Here is a 22,713-nt window from a genome sequence, read left to right on the forward strand (position 1 = left end):
CTTAAATTCTACTTTATCTCATGAATTTGTGGTTTTATTATCTTAAATTCTACTTTATCTCATGAATTTGTGTTTTTATTATCTTAAATTCTACTTTATCTCATGAATTTGTGTTTTTATTATCTAAAACTCTACTTTATCTCATGAATTTGTGTTTTTATTATCTAAAACTCTACTTTATCTCATGAATTTGTGGTTTTATTATCTTAAATTCTACTTTATCTCATGAATTTGTGTTTTTATTATCTTAAATTCTACTTTATCTCATGAATTTGTGGTTTTATTATCTTAAATTCTACTTTATCTCATGAATTTGTGTTTTTATTATCTTAAATTCTACTTTATCTCATGAATTTGTGGTTTTATTATCTAAAACTCTACTTTATCTCATGAATTTGTGGTTTTATTATCTTAAATTCTACTTTTCTCATGAATTTGTGTTTTTATTATCTTAAATTCTACTTTATCTCATGAATTTGTGGTTTTATTATCTTAAATTCTACTTTATCTCATGAATTTATGGTTTTATTATCTTAAATTCTACTTTATCTCATGAATTTGTGGTTTTATTATCTTAAATTCTACTTTTCTCATGAATTTGTGTTTTTATTATCTTAAATTCTACTTTATCTCATGAATTTGTGGTTTTATTATCTTAAATTCTACTTTATCTCATGAATTTGTGTTTTTATTATCTAAAACTCTACTTTATCTCATGAATTTGTGGTTTTATTATCTTAAATTCTACTTTTCTCATGAATTTGTGTTTTTATTATCTTAAATTCTACTTTATCTCATGAATTTGTGGTTTTATTATCTAAAACTCTACTTTATCTCATGAATTTGTGGTTTTATTATCTAAAACTCTACTTTATCTCATGAATTTGTGTTTTTATTATCTAAATATCTACTTTATCTCATGAATTTGTGTTTTATTATCTTAAAACTCTACTTTATCTCATGAATTTGTGGTTTTATTATCTTAAATTCTACTTTATCTCATGAATTTGTGTTTTATTATCTTAAAACTCTACTTTATCTCATGAATTTGTGGTTTTATTATCTTAAATTCTACTTTATCTCATGAATTTGTGGTTTTATTTATTCTCTAAATTCTACTTTATCTCATGAATTTATGGTTTTATTATCTTAAATTCTACTTTATCTCATGAATTTGTGGTTTTATTATCTTAAATTCTACTTTATCTCATGAATTTGTGTTTTTATTATCTTAAATTCTACTTTATCTCATGAATTTGTGTTTTTATTATCTAAAACTCTACTTTATCTCATGAATTTGTGGTTTTATTATCTAAAACTCTACTTTATCTCATGAATTTGTGGTTTTATTATCTTAAATTCTACTTTATCTCATGAATTTGTGGTTTTATTATCTTAAATTCTACTTTATCTCATGAATTTGTGGTTTTATTATCTTAAATTCTACTTTATCTCATGAATTTGTGGTTTTATTATCTTAAATTCTACTTTATCTCATGAATTTGTGGTTTTATTATCTTAAATTCTACTTTATCTCATGAATTTGTGTTTTTATTCTCTAAAACTCTACTTTATCTCATGAATTTGTGTTTTTATTATCTAAAACTCTACTTTATCTCATGAATTTGTGTTTTTATTCTCTAAAACTCTACTTTATCTCATGAATTTGTGGTTTTATTATCTAAAACTCTACTTTATCTCATGAATTTGTGTTTTTATTATCTTAAATTCTACTTTTCTCATGAATTTCTGGCTCCTTTGTAACTTTAGGAGAGTTCTTTGGACTGACCAACATGCCGTCACAGATATCAGCCCTACAGCTCTGAATAAAGTATTTGCCTCCTTCCTGATTTTTTTTTTTTTTTTGCGTGTTTGTCCCTGAAGGGTTTCAGGTCATCAGACTAACGTTAACATCAGGCAGAGACGAGTAAATAAAGTCAGAGTTTAAATGATGATAAATCCATCCAGACCTACCTGGTCCTCTGTGAAACAGTCTTTCTCTTAACCCTAATACCTGTCAGTGAGTCTTTACATCTCTGTGGAGGAATGTTGTCCCATTCTTCTCTTCAGAATAGCTGGATTTCAGCCTCATTGGAGGGTTGTTCAGCATGAACGCCTGTTTAAGGCCACAGCATCTCAGTCAGATCTAAGTCCAGACTCTGACTAGACCACTCCAGGACCTTCATGTGGTCTTTAGTCCATTCAGAGGTGGACTTGCTGGTGTGTTTGGGATCATGGTCCTGTTCCTAGTCGGTCATTGATGGTAACCTTCGGTAAAGTGGGTGGAACTGTAGAGGAGCGAGGGTTAGGGTTAGGGTCAGTCCTCAGAATATTTCCCAGAAGTCTTTGGGATCATCAGGATGTTTTCAGTCAAATGTGAGACGAGCCTTTGTGTTCTTGTTGCTCAGCCGTGGTTCTGGTCTTGGAACTCTCCCATGATGCCGTTGTTGCCCAGTCTCTTTCTGATTGTTGAGTCATGAACTCTGACCTTAGCTGAGTCAGTGAGGCCTACAGGTCTTTAGATGTGGTTCTGGGTTCTTCTGGGACCTCCTGGATGAGTCGTCCATGTTCTCTTGGAGTCATGTTGGTAGGCCGGCCTCTCCTGGGAAGGTCCACCATTGTTCACAGTTTTCTCCATTTGTGGGTAATGGCTCTCAGAGTCCATAAGCCTTGGAAATGTCTCTGTAACCCTTTCAGACTGATAGATGTCAGAGACTTTGTTCCTCATCTGTTCTCTAGATGGTTCCAAGATGTGTTGGAGATCTTTTACTTCACTGTCAGACCGGTGCTAGTTAAGGGATTCTGGATCCATCAGGTCTGGCAGGGATCGGGTCTGGGTGTGGATAGTCAGACTGAACTCATCTTTTAAAAGTGTAGTTAACCAGAGTTAATCAGAGTTAACTCATGTTTTAAGAAGGGGGGAATGACTGTTTCACAGAGGACCAGGTAGGTCTGGACCCTGAATACATGAAATCATCTTTTAAATCAGTGCTACTCAACCAGAGAGCCAAACTGTTGAAAAATACCTTTGCAAGAGCCACAATCTAAGAGGTGAAGAGTGGCAAAAACAGCTGGAAGTAGCAATAAACATAAGTTAAAAATGAAAAAAATGGTCAAAAAGGGGCAAAAATGGGGAGAAAAGGTGGAAATGGAGTCAGAAAGTTGCAAAAAATGGGTGAGAAGTTACAAAAATAGAGTTACAGGTGGCAAAAAATGGTCCTAAAGTGGCAAAAACAGGGCAAAAATGAGTGAAAATTCACTAAAATGGGAAAAAAACAGGAAACAAGTGGTATTTAATGGCAAAAAGATGTTTAAATGGGCAAAATATGGTGAAAAGGGGAAAATATGGGATAAAAATGGCTTAGAGAAGTGGCAAAAATGGACAAAAAAATAGGAAACTATTGGTACTTAATGGCAAAAGGATGCTTAAATGGGCAAAAAGTGGCAAAAAATGGTGAAAAGGGCTAAGAAGTTTCCCCTTTTAAAGGTTTTGTGGGGGAATATTTAAAATGAAGACATAAAAGAGCCACATGTTGAGTATCACTGCTCTAAACTCTGACTTTATGAACTCAGGTTATCTTTAGCTAGTGTTATAATCAGTCTGATGATCTGAAACACTGAAATGTGATGACTGTTAGAACAAAATCACATTCTGAGCAGAAAAGTTCCAGTAAGAGAACTCTGACTGTGTCGACACTGAAGACTGAATGGTTGTTGGTTTCTGTGGGACTCACCTCTGCTGGGAGCTAGAGGGTTCAGAGGTCGGTACACGGATCTGGGCCTGTGCACAAACAAACACTTTTAGTAGTGACTCACATCTAGCATCGGGCAGCAGGATTAACCATTAAACTGTGTTTAACTGGTTTAGCTGGGCCCAAAAATAAAAACACGTCTCTACTTTAACCCTTTATGAACATCTAAACTGGATTTTTCTAACTACAGAAGCCCTGATGGACCAAAACAGACTGCACTGATTTATTGCATTTCATAATGAAAGCTTCCCAGAACTACAAGCACAGACGTTCATATACAGTAAGAAAAACAGAAAAACAAGTCTCTAAGATGAACCTAGACCAGGACTAGAGCTGGAATAAAGGACCAGAGCTCTCCCTGTCAGTAATAAGAGGATATCAGAGACAGAGGTGGCGCACTGATCCACTAAAGCCTCACTTGAAGCAGTTCTCCTCGTAGATGCTGTTCCAGACCCTCCAGGCCGAAGGACCCTTGTACCCGGTGTAGCGCTCCGGGTTCAGCAGCAGATCCACGTACTCGGCATCTGGAGAGGTTTCATCTAACACAGACAAACACAGGCTCAGAGATCCACATCCTCAGGGTGGCGCTACCTAGACTACACTACCCCCCCCCCGTCAGGGTTCAGACCAGGTCAGGACTATCAGCCTCACTCTGATAACGGTCAGGAATGTGCTGCCATGTTCACAGGCTCTCTGGGATCTGGACCAGCCTGCAGCCCGGCCCTCTTTGGACCAGCACAGAAAGCAGCTCAGTATCCTTAACTCCGACCTGGACCACTTTAAAACCAGATCTCAGACCTGGACCATGTTAAAACCACATCTCAGACCTGGACCACTTTAAAACCGGATCTCAGACCTGGACCATGTTAAAACCACATCTCAGACCTGGACCACTTTAAAACCGGATCTCAGACCTGGACCATGTTAAAACCACATCTCAGACCTGGACCACTTTAAAACCGGATCTCAGACCTGGACCATGTTAAAACCACATCTCAGACCTGGACCACTTTAAAACCGGATCTCAGACCTGGACCATGTTAAAACCACATCTCAGACCTGGACCATGTTAAAACCACATCTCAGACCTGGACCATGTTAAAACCACATCTCAGACCTAGACCACTTTAAAACCAGATCTCAGACCTGAACCACTTTAAAACCGGATCTCAGACCTGGACCATGTTAAAACCACATCTCAGACCTGGACCACTTTAACCAGATCTCAGACCTGGACCACTTTCACCCAGGTTTAGGACTGGATGATCCAGGACTGTTAGTGGATCTGTGTTTTCTTCTTCTTCTGTATTTTATGGTGCTGCTGCTGCAGGGAACCCTGGAAAGAGCCCGTAACAAAATAAAGGATGAGTTAAAACTACATTAGCATTAGCAGCTGCTCTACTCCAGTTAGCATGCAGAGGCTTACAGGCTAGCGGTGCCTCTTTAACAGCTTTTCTCCCTCATGCTGTCATAAGCATGCTTCTAAAGGACACTCTGATGCAGCACTGAGAAATAAACGTCTCTGGTACCGCTCAGACTGACTCATCTCCAGAGACCAGTGAGGCTGTGCAGATGTAAACCTCTGTTAGCCTGAGATCCTGGAGACCATGCATGTTCACACCAGAGGAGCTCTGCAGGAAGTGCAGTCAGCTGTGTACCTGAATGTCTGGATGTTGGTGCAAACATCAGCAGGGTCTCAGATTAACACTGACATTCTGAACGTCCATGTTGGGTTTCTGTCTGAAACTTTTCCATCATGGCTGATCAGAGCGAGAGGATGTAAAAGTCTCACCATCCAGCTCACAGAAGTGATCCTGAGCATCGTCGTGTCTCGCCCAGTCAGCGAACGCCTCTTTGCTCTGGTTACTGAAACAAAAGAGAACAAAACTTTACTAAGAAAGGAGGAGAGAGGGAGACAGAGCAGCATGTTAGAATATACCACTCTAGCATGTTAAACTCCTGTCCATGTAAACCTTTAACAGTGTCTGAGTCTACAGTTCTCTCCTGCAGCTTTAAAGGGAAGTGTTGGCTAAAGCTGTGACTGACGGAGTTATTTCCTCTTTCTATCAGAGCAGTTGGGTGTTTGTGAGACGTAGCAGCTGTCTGTGGTTAGAAGGTCCTCTTCCTCTTCCTCAATCTCAGCCTTTCTGTGGGTTAGGCACACTGAGACCCCGGTAAACATCATAAAACATCTACAGCTCTATAACAGCCAGGATTTACCAAGGATTTAAGGGAACACTGTTACCTGTAGAGTTTTTATAACTGCCAGTCTAACGTCACAGTCTGGTGCAGAGAGGATGAAAACGTGTGAACATCGCTTCGAGGAAGTATTAGATAAACGACAGAAACAAGGCCCACCCGGCCAGATAACTCACAAACGCTGTTGGTTTAAAGCTGGGGCCAGATTTAGGACTATTTAGGCCAGGAGTGTGAAAGTCAATCCTGGACTCTGGATTTAGGCCTAATCTAAGAGTCTAACGAGGTAAACCTCATTTTCACCGTTAGTAAAACATGAAAAAATACAAACAACACTGGCCACGGTTACATGACTTTTTTAAATTTGGATTTAATTATTCAGAATTAAATAATCGGAATTAAAATATTCTCCTTCGTGTTTACATGGAAATAGTAATTCAGAATTGAGGTTTACATGGAAAACACGTTTAATCGCCTTTATTTGGTTCCCCCTCGGGTCTGGGGGTTGGGAAGGGTTCTGATTGGACAGGGGGCGGACATGACGTCTTTTTACCGGAAGAAAACAAACTTCGTCTGCTTCCGTCCATCCAGTCTTTTCATTTTATCCATATCTTCTAAGGCTCTTATTAAATAGTCTCGGCTCGAGTCCATCCTATTCCATCCTGGAATATGTGCATCATCGTGACAGGACACGGGAACGAGGGGCGGTAGAAGAAGAAGAAGAAGGCAAGGAAACGAGCATGTGCACAACGACCGGAATTAATCTAAAGCGGAATGAAGGTATTCCTGATAGAGGAATTATTCAATTCAGATTTAAAATCAGAATAAACCAGCCACCTACTTCGGATTTAAGTTTAATTCGGAATGGTCATTTTCATTTGGAATTAGGTGTTTACAAGGCCTTTTTAAAGAGGATTTAACTTTAGTTCTGAATTAAAGGGGAATTAAAGCTCTCATGTAAACGTGGCCACTGATAATAAATCATTCTGAGATGAGAAAAACTCAAAATGAGAAGTTTAAAGGCTCAAAGTCTGAGATAAAAAGTCAAACTTATCAGTTCAAAAGTTGAAAAAACAAAATTTAAAGGAAAAATAATGTTTTTTAGGGCTGGGCAATAAGTCATGAATGAGATTAAATTGCAATATGGCCTGCTGCAATTTACAAATTACAAAAGTTGCATTATTTCTTTAATACTTTCTTGCAGTAGAGATTTTATGCACATAATGCAAACACACATTTTCTTGGAATAAAAATCTCTGCTCTACTAAATGTATATTTTTTTTCTTATTTAAAATGTCAGACATTAAAATGATTATCTCCTTTAATATACCAATTTATATCAAATTTGCAACAGTGTCAAAATAATCACATTAGATATTTGTTTTAAATTATTTTACTGAGTACATCGTATCTAATACTGTGTACATTATAAGTTAGAATGATTTCTTTCTTGTATTTATGGAAAAATATATAAGATGAGGAACCTAAAAACAATAATAAAATAATCGCATATTAAATTACAATATTGGGGGAAAAAACCACAATGAGATTATTTTATTTTAGATTATTTTTGCAAATCGTTCAGCCCTAGTTTTTAAAAGGCAAATATATGAGATATAAATTCAAAATCACAAGTTTAAGTCAGAACTGTGAGAAATGAAAGACAACATTTATTTAACTTCCCATCTTCCTATATTTTTATGTAACTTCTTTCACTCTTAACTTTTTCAGACTTTTATAATTTAACAAGGATATTTTAAATCATCAGGGTCAAGTTTCCATGTTTATACTGGAGGAATCTGCAGACCTCATACTGGTGGGACAGTTAGAGTAGAAAGATCAGATGATCTTGTGGCTGAAAACAACTGTACCACGGGCCGGATTTGGCCCCCGGGCCTTGAGTTTGACACCTCTGGTTTGAAGAAAGAAGCCGTGAGGGGAGGCAGACATAACGTTAGTAAAAAGAAGCAAACACATGTATAGAAAGTGATGGAGGTTAAGGTGAATTATTGACCAGAATAATCAGCCTGCAGCTGAATACGCCTCTATCAGACGTAAACACTTGTCCCAGCTCGCTGCAGAGAAGGTCGCTCAGCTGAGCGCTGGGAAACCACCAGCAGCGTCTCAGATGTCTGTAGATGTTTGAGCGGGTTACTGTCAGGCTGATAAAAGAGGTGGGGAGAGGTCTGTGGAGTCACCTCAGGGTGCTGTTGATGGCGCCCAGCTCTTTGGCCTGTTCACACTCCGTCATGTCCGACATGGTGTTGGCGGCCTGGGAGTACTGCGGAGACAGAGACAGAGTTAGAGGGGGACATCTGCACTGGTTTATGACCATCTCTGGATGTGTTTCCACCATCTTTGTTCTGATGAAGCTCTGAAAGCCTCTGGCCCTCCTCACACTTCACTGAGGGGACGCACGCTCGCGCTTCCTGGCTGGCGGTCAGCCCGCACTGAGACGAGCGCAGATGTCCGAACATTCGGGGTCATTTAAAGCAAACAGCGGGCCATGGTCCAGGAGCAGCAAACACGCCGTGCTCGGCGTCTACGTGGAAACTATCAGGGCTGATAAGGCGAGCACGCCGACGGGTTACAGCGCGAGTGTTTACTGAATCAGCTGATGAGACGGAAAGTTCTGGAACAAAAGCAGCTGCTCACATTGGTCTGTGGACGTTCAGGTTGTATTCTTTATTTTTGACTCCAGTGGCTCTAATCCAGTGTTACTCAGCCTGTGGCTCTATGTCTTAATCTGAAACATTCTCCCCCCAGAAAACCTTAAAAAGGTCAACTTTGACCTCAGAAGTTAGTCACACTAACCCGTTTGTTTACCAGACTCACACAGAAGGCTTTCATTGTCAAACACAGTTGTCCCATTTTGCCCCTTTTTCACCATTTTGTGCTACTTTTCACCCAATTAAACTACCTTTGCCATTGTACCCATTTTTGCCCTTTGTCCCCATGTTTTCACCCATTTCAGCTACCTTTTGCCATTAAATTCCACTTGTTTCCTATTTTTTTGGCCTGTTTTGCCACTCTTGACTGCTTTTTGCCCTTTTTAGTCAGTTTTCTCTCATTTTTTTGCCACATTTTTTCCTCTTTGGACCATTTCTGCCCCCTTGAACAAATCTTTATTGCTATTTAAAGCTGTGTCTGCCAAGTTTCACCACTTAGTTTGTGGCTCATGTGAAGGTATTTTCAACTGTTAGGCTCTTTGGTTAAATAACGCTGATCTAATTCTTCTTATACAGCCAGATGTTAAAACATGGATTAAAATAAAGTCTTCTGGATTTAAACCCAGAAAGTCTGGGAGTTTGGATTTCTGTTAGAGGGGCAAATATTAAATATGAAGCCTAAAGAAGCCAGGAGTGTGTTAAAAAGTCACTTCTTCTGTCTAATAAACAGGTTTAGCGGTAGATGATAGCTGGCCTTCAGCTCTGATGGATCAGAGTCTTCCTCTATCAGACACAACTAAACATTTTCAGACTTACCTTGTTGTAGTTTCCAGACTTGATGCCCACGGGGATCTTACTCTGTAAACAACAAACAAACAAACAGTAAGAGAGATAGGGTCTCCATCACTGAAACCACTACAGCCTGGTTTTTAGCTGGTCTGGGCTCTAAATGAGGGTCAGCGTTTGTTAACTGGTGCATTCATGTCTCGTCTCCGTCTGGCTCTCTGGTTAAAAGGTTGTTGAACATTTTTAGAGGATGAAATTATCTCTGCTGTGGCCCATCAGCTCATTGTTTAGCAAGTGAAGGTGCGGTTGACCTCTGACCTCTGGACACGGCTCCACATGGCAGTCTTTGATGGCACAGTGTCCGTCATCAGGCCAGAAAGGACACGGCCGTTTCAGAATCACCTGAGGAGGACAGAAGAGCAGAGAGACGAGTTTGTTTAGTGAAAGCGTGTGGATGTGGAGGAGACGTTTAAACGCAGAGGCGGTTCTAGATGTCAGGAACAAATCCACGAGAGTTTACATCAACCAGCAGGTAAAGCAGCGTTAATATCATCACAGTAGAATGTCTGCACCATCAGCACTGCTTTAAAAGCATGCCCTGACTAACCCTGAACCCTGAGCCCTCATTGGCTAACTGCCTGCACCTGGAGGGTGATTGGGCTCAGAGTAAGATAAAAACCAGCGTTCCTCACCTACAGACCTGTTTATCAGTGGATGGAGGCTGTTTGATTTAATATACTTTCAGGAAAAATACTTCAGAGTCAGTGAGTGGTTGAGTGCGGACATTGGGCCCTAGTGTCCACAGGAGGCTAACTGATGCTACTGTTAGCGTAGCAGAGACATGTGACAGCTCAGCCCTCTCATCAGCATGTTAACCTCTGACCCCACAGAGCACACAGACAGCTAACCACCAGTGCAGCACTGTAAATAAGAAACACCCGTCCTCTCTAAACACGTCTGTAATAACAGCAACATACAGCCAGCACGCCTGCAGCATCTCTGCGGGCCTGTCTGACTCTGAAACACGCTGCATTACACCGTTTATCTCTAGAGTTCTGATCATAAAGCTGAAAACAACTGTTTAAATGTGTGTTTTAACTTTAAGTCCACCAGTGATAAGTCATATAGTATTTTAAATACTAGAGTAGCACCACTAGGGCTGAACGATATCGGAAAATAATCGAATGCCGCGGTTTTCAAAGTGTGAGGCGGGCCTCCCCTGGGGCCGCCACAGAACTTCAGGGGAGGCGTGGAACCATAACTTCAAGGCAGTGATACTCAGCCTGTGATTATTAGTGGCTCATTGATGTCTTCAATTTAAATATTATTCCCCCAGAAAACCTTAAAAAAGGGAAACTCTTTTGCTCTTTTACACCATTTTTGATACTTTTCATCCATTTAAGCTACCTTTGGTCATTAAATACCACTTTTCCCTACTTTCTGCCCTTTATTGCCATTATTTCCTGCTTTTAGCCCATTAAAGCATCCTTTTGTCATAAAATACAATTTTTTTCCCTTTTTTTTTGCCCATTTTTTGCCACTCGACCGCTTTCTACCCATTTTTTTACTCAATTTTTCGCCTTGTTTTTGCCACCTGTTACTAATTTTTTGTCACTTCTCACCCATCTTTTTTCACTTTTTATCCCAATTTTTGCCCATTTTTGCTGCTTCTTGTCCATTTTTGCCCTCTTTAACTTATTTTAATTGCTACTTTAAGCTGTTTTTTCCACTTTTCCCTCTTAGATCGTGGCTCTTGCAGAGGTATTTTTCATCAGTTTGGATCTTTGGTTGAGTAACGTTGCTTTAGGGATTATCAGAAAAGAATAATCAGGTAGTATTGGCAATAAATGCATTACTAACACCAAATAACTGATTACCTGGTTAAGATGGATGTTTGAGAACATTTGCAGACCAAAATATCAAAGATATAAAAATGTTGAAAATATTTCAAATTAGACATAAATGTTTGAAAATATGGTTATGTTTTTTGTCAGTCGGGATCTTTATGTGGGTGGGGGTCCAGGGAATAAATGATTGTCCTTTTAGGGGAGACTCACTCCCACACATTTTGAAAACCCCTGCTCTAATACATCATTCTACACTAAGACCAACACAACATTAGATTAAACTAGAGCTGGGTAAAAATATCGAATTCTGATCATTTCAGCTCATTTTGCAAACTGGATATGAACTGTTGTATTAAAGAGAACGATAATGTTAATATAATTCTCATATTTAACAAGAAAAACATACAAAAAATAAGAAAATATGATTTTTTGTACAATATTCTAAATATATGTCCCTAGAATGATGCATATGTAATGCATAATGCGTCTGCTGCAAAAAAAGTTTTAAACTGTTTTTGTCACAAATTTCAGGTTAAGGAAATACTGCACCTTCTGTGATTTGAAAATTGTGGCAGGCCATATTATGATTAACCTAATTATCACTGAACTGCCCAGCCCTGATACAGAATAATGCTGTAATGACAGTACAGGCTGAGGGTAGCCCTGAGGAAACACGTGGCTCTGAGACACTTCCTCCTCCAAACAGAGCGTCAGTGAGAGCTCCGACACCCAGAACCGTCTAACCCTTCAGGGTGTCGGAGCGTCAGTGAGAGCTCCGACACCCAGAACCGTCTAACCCTTCAGGGTGTCGGAGCGTCAGTGAGAGCTCCGACACCCTGAAGGGTTAGACGGTTCTGACAGATGTTGTTTAAACAGCACAGGAGCGCTCTGACAGGTGGACAGCTGTGAACATTACTGGATATTCACACACCCCTGTCACCAGCTTCCTCTCACTGCACATGTGCAGAGTTATTTCCTAATATTTCAGCCAGGTTTCCTGTTGTGTAACTCCTCAGTCTATAATGAGACTAAAGCATCAAACTGCTGCTTTTGTTCAGCGTGACGTCTGCTCTCTGCAGGTGGACGGAGGACACCGTCGGCATCTGCTCAGACTGGTTCTAGTTAAAATCACCATGAGCCGTAATATCAGGGAGTGTCCCTCTCTAAGAGCAGAGCAGAGCACATACAGGAAATGTGAAGCTCCTTCACTCATCACACTTTCATTCTTGCTTGTCTCTACACTGCTTTCCACATTATTATGCAAATGACATTTTTCTCTTATTTTCCTAAATATTAATGCAATGACAGAGGATTTTTCAAGTCATCAGCTGTTAGAGCAGAATTCAGATGTTTTTGAACAAACTTCATAATGATAACTATTATTTTTAAAAATAAACCCTCTAAAGTCACTGTTCCACATTATTAAGCAGGCCACAGGTTTCAGCAATCTGGGAAAGAAAAAGGATCTCTGCTGCTGAAGAGCCTCAGATAGTGTAATGCCTTGGACAAGGAATGAAAACATGAGATATTTCAGCAAAAATTAATCGTGATCATCGTACTGTGAAGACATTAGAGTCTGATTCAGAGCACAGACGGGTTCCTGCAGATAAAGACATAATGAGGAAGGTTTCTGATGGACAAATACATCAGATTCAGAGAGCAGACGCTAAAATGGCATTACAAAGCAGCAAACAGGTATTTGAAGCTGCTGGTGCCTCTGGAGTCCCACCAACCTCAAGGTGTAGGATCCTCCAGAGGCTTGCAGTCGTGTATAAACCTACTATTCAGCCCCCCCTAACCAATGCTCACAAGCAGAAACAGTTGCAGTGGGCCCAGAAATACATGAAGACTCATTTTCAAACAGTCTTGTTGACTGATGAGTGCCGTGCAACCCTGGATGGTCCAGATGGAGGAGTAGTGGATGGTTGGTGGATGGCCACCATGTCCCAATGAGGCTGTGACATCAGCAAGGAGGGGGCGGAGTCATGTTTGGGCCGGAATCATGAGGAGAGAGCTGATAGGCCCCTTTAGGGTCCCTGAAGGTGTGAAAATGACCTCGGCAAAGTATCTAGATGTTACGGCCACAGCCTCACCCCCCCCCCCCCCCCGGTGCAACTAATTTTATTTTATTTGTGAAGTGTTTGTGTGTGTGAGAGTGGTGCTGCTGATTGGACTCCTCCAGGTTGATTCCTGACACCTGTGCTGCTGCTAAGGTGATCAATGAACAGCTGCAGCAAAACCAATCAACCAATGAGAAGACAGCACCAATCAGCCCATCCCTGATAAAAGCCTGGCCATCCTCCAGTCCGGGCGCAGCTTCACCTTAGTTTTGAGCTCGCCACGGTGCCTCTTTATGTTTGATTTGTTTAGTGTTTTGAACTTCTGTTAAGATTCTGTTTGTTGAGGCACTAGTTTTGATGCACTGGGCCAGGTTGTAGTTTAGTTAGGCACACACTCATGTAGATTTTGTTATTTGTTTAGTCACACTAGGTTCTTTTGTTATTAGATTTGGTTAGTTAGTGTAGTTAGTTAGGAGTTATGTTCAGTTTGTTTCACCAATTAGTTCGTTTTAAAACACTAGTTAGACGCTGTTTTATTTGGTTATTAGTTGAGCAGCACTCGTCGGTCCTTTCATTTTGCCTCACTTTTGTTAAGCACAATTTTACTTTTGTAATAAATACCTTTAATTTACCAACTACATCTGGTTTTATGTTACTTCCTTTACCCACAACGAGCTGGTCGTAACACTAGAGTTTCTGACTGACCACTTTCTTCCATGGTACAAAAAGAAGAACCGTGCCTTCTGTAGCAAAATGATCTTCATGCATGACAATGCACCATCTCATGCTGCAGAGAATCCCTCTGTGTCATTGGCTGCTATGGGCATAAAAGGAGAGAAACTCATGGTGTGGCCCCCATCCTCCCCTGACCTTTAACCCTACTGAGAACCTTTGGAGCATCCTCAAGCTAAAGATCTATGAGGGTGGGAGGCAGTTCACATCAGAACAGCAGCTCTGGGAGGATATTCTGACATCCTGCAAAGAAATTCAAGCAGAAACTCTCCAAAAACTCACAAGTTCAATGGATGAAGAATAGTGAAGGTGATATCAGAGAAGGGCTCCTATGTTAACATGAACTTGTCCTGTTCAGATGTTTTTGATTGAAATAGCTTTGATTTCAGTAAATATGACCTCCTAATGCTGCAGATTCAACACATGACCATTTTCACCTCTTTACTACCTAGAAATGTTTTAAAACTCTGTCCTGATTAATAATGTGGAACAGTGACTTTAGAGGTTTTATTTTTAAATAATGGTTATCATTATGAAGTTTGTTCAGAAACATTTGAATTATGCTCTATCAGCTGTTGACTAGAAAAATACTCCGACATTTGCATTAATATTTAGGAAAATAAGAGAAAAATGTCATTTGCTTAATAATGTGGAAAGCGGTGTATAAACCAATCAGAGGTCTGTTGACTCTGAGAGAATCAGGAAGACGATCTGATTCGTCACAGCTGAAGTTCCTCAAAGTTGAAGACGGAACAAGATTTTTATCTACACTCAGTACCTCATCATGACAAAGGGAAAACAGAATCAGATATCAGAGCAGAAACTAAGGGTCAAAGGTCAGAGGAGCTGTAGAGACAGATCTGGAGAAGACTACAGAAACATTTCTGCTGCTCTGAAGGTTCCAGAGAGAACAGTGGCCTCCAGGAAACCTCACACGAAGAAGTCTGGACCAACCAGGACTCTTCTAGAGCTGGTCACCATCGGGGGAGAAGGACCTTAGAGACCAAGAACCTGATGGTCCCTCTGACTGAGCTCCAGAGATCCTGGAGGAGATGGGACAAAGTTCTAGAAGGAGAACCATCACTGCAGACCTCCACTGATCTGGACTTCATGGAGGAGAGGAGAGATGGAGACTCCTCAGAGAGGAACAGGAAAGACCTGGAGGACTCTGAGAGGAACCAGATCCTCTGGTCTGATCAAACTCTCTGCTCTCAGATCTAAATCTGGAGGAAACCAGGCTCCTTCATCATCATCCCAACAGTGAAGCATGGTGGTGGCAGCATCATGCTATGGGGGTGCTTCTCAGCAGCAGGAACAATAGAAATCTGCTCTTTAGGACCTCAGACTGGACCAAAGGTTCTCCTTCCACCATGACGGTGACCCAAAGACCATAGCCAGGACCCCACAGGAGTGGATTAGAGACCCTGAATGTCCTAGAGGGACCAGAACCCTGACCTGAACCCTCTCAACATCTCTGGAGAGACCTGAAAACGTCTGTCCCTTTGTGGTGACGGTACTGAGAGCAGATTAATGAGAATAAAAATGAATTTAAATGACTGTAGCTTCAGGATGAAACAGAACAAGACTGGACAAAGTGACGGGGTCTGAATACTTTCTGAATGAGCTGTTTTTAACTTAGCTATTTTAGTGAGAAAGTCTACGTACTGCACCTTTTTTAAGTCCTAAATATTTAAGAATATCCTTGAAATCACAGTAAGGTCAAGTGTGAGCCTACAGCCGTACTAAAGGAGCTGTCAGAAACCAGGTCTAGACTGTGGTGTGTCTGAAGAGCAGCTCTTACTCTGTAGTATCTGAAGTAGTCCCTCTCTGTCAGCTTCTTGATTCGAGGGTAGATCTTGAAGTTGTTGAAGACGTCGATGCTCTCCACGTCACAGAAGCAGTCGTCCAGAACTCCGGTCAGCTGCAGCAAAGACACAAAAACAGACGTGGTGACCATTCAAGCCTTTATTCATCCGCCAAACCTCGACCAATCAGAGACCTGGAGTCCTCTTACTGCAGTCCTGCTGAGTGAATAAAGCTCTAACCTCCACCTGTGCTGGAACATGAAACCACAGCTTTAGGAGACGCAGACGTCTGTGGGGTCATCACAGAGCTGCAGGCGCCGCTTAGATCAAACATGTAAATCTGAGAGCGTCGGTAAACACAGCGAGGCGTTAGAGGCGGAGCTGCTAACGCCGCCTGTTTGTAGAGACGAGGTTTAATTATCCAGATAATCACCAGCCTGACGTCTCCACCCTCTATTAGACCGTCAGAATGTCCAACAGGTTTCACTGTAATGCTTTAAAACTACACCGTCACAGTCAAACCATGATTCATAGCAGTAAAAGCTGAAAAAGCTGCATCTATAGAAGAAGAACGAGCCCATCCTTGCTGACCGTCTAACACTGCCTCCATTAAACTCAGTGACATTACACTCAGTTTCTCTGAGGTAGTGAAGTTCCTCCCGGTTCCTGGGTCAGAGTTCAGCCTTTAGGGATGATCCGGCTGGTGTCTGCCTGGATGTCTCAGTCTCAGCTGAATGCTAGCACTCAGACAGTGTGTGGGAGCTTCCCAGCGATAAATGAGCTAATGTTCGGTTCCTAGGTCTCCCTGTATGCACTCATGTGTTTATGTTGTTTACTGAGAATACAGAAGTTTAAAAACCTGGACAGAGAAACCGCCAGTCGTGGCTAATGTGCACTAAGTTGTCTAAGATTCTCTTTAATGCCAGGTTTTTAATTTCATGATTGATATTTAGGGTTGCAGCATCTTAAAGTGCACTTCTGTGTTCACTCTGGAAACATTACCCAGAATGCTCATGGGCACTGGAAGCAGCACCAGAGAGCATGCACCCTCATGGACCGCTTCCAGCGTGAATGTGGAAGTGCCCTTTTAAATGCTTTTCTCCCTGATAATACGACTTTTATGAAGGACAACAAAAAAGTGTCTTCTGTTTAGTAAAAACGCCTCATGAAGCTCTGATTTTATTGGACAGATCCCCAACTCTAAAACAGGAAGTAAACAGCGGCGATGGACAGAGCTGGTCTGCACTCATATTCTGTTATTGTTTTAGTTGAGAGCCCCCTGGTGGAGGAATTTTACACACTCTCAGACTGTAAGAAATAATGCATTAATTAATTAATTATCTTGAATCATAATTAATCAACTTTTTTTTAAATTTATTTCAGCCCACTTTGGTTAATCCACGTCAGCATCTCCCTGAAGCCACAGTCATGGAAATAAATCCACCACTGCTCCTTAATTATAATAACAATAAAAACAATAATAATAATAACAATAATAATATTATAATCATAATAACAATAATAATATTATAATCATAATAACAATAATAATATTATAATCATAATAACAATAATAACATTATAATAATAATAACAATAATATTATAATCATAATAACAATAATAACATTATAATCATAATAACAATAATAACATTATAATCATAATAACAATAATAACATTATAATCATAATAACAATAATAACATTATAATAATAATAACAATAATAATATTATAATCATAATAACAATAATAACATTATAATCATAATAACATCCCCTAAAAACTCACAGACAGCTCAGAGGCCAGGTCTAAAGTCAGCACACATTTACCTTTAACTGTTTATTTATCTCCTTTAAGATCCATCACAACTTCCTGTTGCCCTCATGCTAGAATCTTTGACCCACCAGGTCTGTCTCTAAACAGGAAGTTCATTACCCTTAGCTGAAGACAGGACAAAACTCAAGGATGAAACAAAAACAGTTAGAAATGAAAAAAATGGGATTTGAAAATGTGACCGAATGGAGATTAACTGCGATTAATTGAGACTGATTGTGATTAATAGTGATTTATAATGGTAGTCCCTCTGCTGCCTTTTATTAACCCTTAAAAACGTGTCTTTATAAAACGTTCCAGTATTTGTAGGGAACCGTCTGAGTTGCAGCAACATGTTGTGAACATATTTGTGCGATTCAGACGAGGTACAGAAGTTTTCCAGCGTTTTCTTCATTTGAAAACATAAATGATCTTTTGTTTGGGACAAGGGCTTCTATTATCATACTGTGATTTATGATTACAGTAAAATCCATCAGTGGTTTCTGTTTAGTTATCAATGAAAATACAGAGAATAATGATAGTAAAGATAAAACCCTGAAGAACTGCTTTAACAATAACTTTAAAAGTAAAATCATGAAAATAAAAGTACTTCTACAGCGGTCAGTAGTGTAAACTCACAGGCAGGCGTTTTTGTTAACCTTTACAGTAATACTGAATAATGAATATATACTAATAATAATACTGAATAATAATAATACTGAATAATAATACTGAATATATACTAATAATAATACTGAATAATAATAATACTGAATAATAATACTGAATATATACTAATAATAATACTGAATAATAATAATACTGAATATATATACTAATAATAATACTGAATAATAATAATACTGAATATATATACTAATAATAATACTGAATAATAATACTGAATAATAATAATTAATATATTATAATAATTATACTGAATAATAATAATAATAATAATAATAATACTGAATAATAATACTGAATATATACTAATAATAATACTGAATAATAATAATAATAATAATAATAATAATAATACTGAATAATAATACTGAATATATACTAATAATAATACTGAATAATAATAATAATAATAATAATACTGAATAATAATACTGAATATATACTAATAATAATACTGAATAACAATACTGAATATGTACTAATAATTATACTGAATAATAATAATAATAATAATAATAATAATACTGAATAATAATACTGAATATATACTAATAATAATACTGAATAATAATAATAATAATATAATAATAATAATAATACTGAATATATACTAATAATAATACTGAATAATAATAATAATAATAATAATAATAATAATAATACTGAATATATACTAATAATAATACTGAATAATAATAATAATAATAATAATAATAATAATAATAATAAGACTGAATAATAATACTGAATAATAATCATAATAATAATACTGAATAATAATACTGAATATATACTAATAATAATACTGAATAATAATAATAATAATAATAATAATAATAATAATACTGAATAATAATAATAATAATAATAATAATAATAATAATAATAATAATAATAATAATAATAATAATAATAATAATAATACTGAATAATAATAATAATAATACTGAATAATAATACTGAATATATACTAATAATAATACTGAATAATAATACTAATAATGATACTGAATAATAATACTAATAATAATACTGAATAATAATACTAATAATAATACTGAATAATAATACTAATAATACTGCTGTACCACTGAATACTGAAATAAATGCCTTTAAATTGCAGTTATGCTGGAGAACCAATCCCAAATCTTGTCTAAAATCCATCTAAATTAATACATAAGCAGCATTTACTATGTAGACAACGTTCTCTTTCTTCATGACAGTTTTTAGTTTGAAAGAATCTAGTTTATTCTTTCAGAGCTGGTGATTTTAACACTCCTGTACTTTATAATTCTATCAGTCATTAAAATAACAGACGTTTCAGAGTTCATGTTGAAGTATTTAGACTTTCTGACAGTCATGAGTTTTCATGATCACAAAAGTAAAACTGGTTTACAGTGAACAAAAGACGTAAAGTTTTTTTAGTTAGAATAACGTCAATAAGAGCCAACCTGTATAAAACATGGGTGATCATTTATTAGTGAGACATTTTTACACTAAATAAAGCACCAGTGTGTTTTTAAACATCAGATAAACAGATAAATAATTTAAGTCTAACATAACTAAACATATGGTAACAGCTGCTGATGCTGAATCTGCTTTAAAAGCTCAAACATGAAAAATACTCCCTGTTAGTTATCTCCTCATGACTAATTTTAACATTTTTATCATGTTTGCTGTTAATATTAACATTTAAAACCAGTTAGGAACAAACACAAACACAGCTGACCTCTGAGTGCAGCAGTCCCCGAAGAGCCAGGAAAGAAAGGAGGAAACAGATCCCTCTCAGCATGCTGCTACTTCCGGTTTATGTTTTAACGTTTTTATTTTATTTCAGATTAATTCACTCCCCCCTAAACAGTGTCCATGTATCCCAGCAGCAGCAGCTCTGTCTGCGGGCTGACCTGTCAGTGCACGCCTCCAGCCCCATGCCCGGCCCTGGCCCCGCCCCCAAACAACGAGCTGTCAAAATAAAAGCCCGCCCGCCCTGACGCTTTGTAGTCTCGAGCCCGGTCTGAGCGCACTGGGGGCTATGGCGCCAAAGACTACAACTCCCATGGAACGGCAGAAGGCGGGAACTTTGCCTTAGCCAATCAGAAAACACCACGCTTTTCTTCTCAGTGATGGGAACAACAGCGGCCAGGCGAGAGTGTTGGATCGTTAGTAGAGCCTAAAACGGGAACTCTGTTGTTGTTAGCTTGTTTTCATTTGGAGCCAACGCTGCAGCTGTTAGTTCAGCAAATACTCCACTGTTAAAGAATATTTATGTTTAAAACATGATACATATTTCTTCTGGTTTCCTGTTTTTGGTTGAACATAAAAAAGGGGGGGAAAAGACGTTTAATTTGATTTACCCAAATGAAATGAAGGAAATAAAGCCTTTAAATGCCAACATTATAATCAGTTCATTTTCAAATAAACAAAATTCAATGGCATTAATTTTACATAACAGTAACTACCAGAGCATCCATCATTAATAAACAACACATCAGTTATTACAGAAACATGTAATAATATTTCATTTTTAACTGATACTGAATTTAGTTGAAGTTAGAATTCGAATATGTGAAACAGGGAAAGATGTTCTTACAAATCAATAATGACAGTCTTACAAATGATAGTAAACCAGCACAGTCCGTATAATCAATTAAAACTGACTACATTTACTCACTATATATTTATATAAATAATCAGTACATTTATAATCACACTGTCTTAAAAATATCAACTTATTATTTACATTTTCTTCAGTTAAAAAAATATAGATTTCTGACTGAGTGATGTACCTTTATTTGATTTATTTTTTATTTATCTCAAACATAAAAAAAATAAAAAAAATACCATTTTTGCTTGATGACATCATAACATCTTGCCATACAAAACAAAAGAAAAATAAATAAATATATTTATGTAATACATATTTTGTGTTGTAATTCGCAAAATGTGGAGGAAGAATTAGAATACTAATGACAATAATCTAAATAAGTTTCAGTAGAAAACTAACGCATTTCTGATAACTAAATGCTAAGATTGAAACACTGATGGAATGATTAGTATTTTATTCTCCCATTCTACACACACTGGTATTTATTTTGTTGTCTCTTAAACTGAAATAAAATTATTAACGGGACAAAAACAGACCGGAGATGTTGTTGACGTCCCCTCACGTTCAGACACTCTGTGACGTCACACTGAGTAGACAGTAGAAAATGCTAGAAGCTCTGCACTTCCGCTGTAGTAGAGTCGCTGACAGCGTGATTAAATAAAATAAAGCCCGCATTAACCAGCGACAGTGGCTGAAATCAAACCGGCCCGGTTCTGGGGGGACTTACATGGCAGAAGCAGCTCTGGTCCGGGCTGTCCGTGCCTCTGCTCGGCTGCTCTCTCTGCTCCGTTCGGCTTTTTACGTTATTCTGTCGAAACCAGCCGAGGACAAAGTTCCCGAAGAACCAGGCCAACAGCAGAACAGATAACGCCTGTAGAGTTACCCTCCACATCCCTCTCTGGGCTGTGTTTTCACCCATGGGACGATAAAAAGCATCCAAGGTGCAGCAGCACCTCTGTCTCCGCGACGATGAAGCTACGGTAGCTTCAGGCTAGCTGGGGTTAGCATCCACAGGCTAACGACGGCTGTTAGAACAGAGCGGGTAAGCTCACGGAGTAGTCCGCTTTATAGAGACCTCCACCCGGACATTCAGGCATCTGTCTCCCCTTAAAGAGCCGGAGTCATCGTTTAAAGGTGGACATAACTGGAGAAGTTTGTGTCCACCCGCAGCTTCCTCTAGAATAAAGTTAGGACAACATAAATTAAGTCATTTCCGGATACGACTTTCAAAATAAAATACCGACCGCCACAAAACAACAAAAACTCATACTTTAAAAGCAAATATGTCGAAATAAAGCAGTGAAACTCAGCGTGTGGCTCTTTTCTGTCATAATTTATTTATTATTCCCCCCAGAAAATCTTAAAAAGGGAAACTTTTTTGACCTTTTCACTAATTTAAGCTGCCTTTTGCAATTAAATAACCCTGTTTTCCTGGGGTTTTTTTGCCCACTTCTTTTTGCCCATTGTTTCCATTTTTTTTTGGACACTTTCATACCATTTTTGCCCTTTACCCCATTTTTTTTTGCCACTTTAATCCCAGTTAAGCTACATTTTATCATTAAATAACGCTTTTACCTTCTCTTTTTGCCACTTTTATCCCATTTTCTTCATTTTTCACCATTTTTTGCCCATTAAAGCCATATTTTTCCATTAAGTATCACACTGTTTCCTATATTTTGCCCCTTGTCCTCCCTATTTTTGCCCATTTTAAGCTGCCTTTTCTCCATTAAATATCACACCATTTCCTACTTTTATGCTC

At 38.3% G+C, this 22,713-nt stretch overlaps 1 protein-coding gene across 2 annotated transcripts in view; it reads right to left on the minus strand.

Annotated features, from left to right (window-relative positions):
• Nucleotides 1–22,713, minus strand: part of ero1b (endoplasmic reticulum oxidoreductase 1 beta) — a 38,603-nt gene that overhangs the window by 12,225 nt on the left and 3,665 nt on the right. The window contains exons 2-9 of one of the 2 annotated variants that reach the window (XM_041784776.1): nt 21,682–22,130; nt 15,844–15,963; nt 9,722–9,805; nt 9,434–9,475; nt 8,147–8,229; nt 5,545–5,618; nt 4,171–4,291; nt 3,735–3,781 (exon numbers count right to left, since the gene is read on the minus strand). In XM_041784776.1, coding sequence (XP_041640710.1) covers nt 3,735–3,781; nt 4,171–4,291; nt 5,545–5,618; nt 8,147–8,229; nt 9,434–9,475; nt 9,722–9,805; nt 15,844–15,963; nt 21,682–21,873 — 763 coding nt within the window. In that variant the 5' untranslated portion in view covers nt 21,874–22,130. Of the gene's footprint in view, nt 1–3,734; nt 3,782–4,170; nt 4,292–5,544; nt 5,619–8,146; nt 8,230–9,433; nt 9,476–9,721; nt 9,806–15,843; nt 15,964–20,078; nt 22,131–22,713 lie in introns of those variants that run through there. The other variant, XM_041784777.1, reaches the window with a different exon arrangement.

Source organism: Cheilinus undulatus, linkage group 4, assembly GCF_018320785.1.
Source record: "Cheilinus undulatus linkage group 4, ASM1832078v1, whole genome shotgun sequence".
NCBI lineage: Eukaryota > Metazoa > Chordata > Actinopteri > Labriformes > Labridae > Cheilinus > Cheilinus undulatus.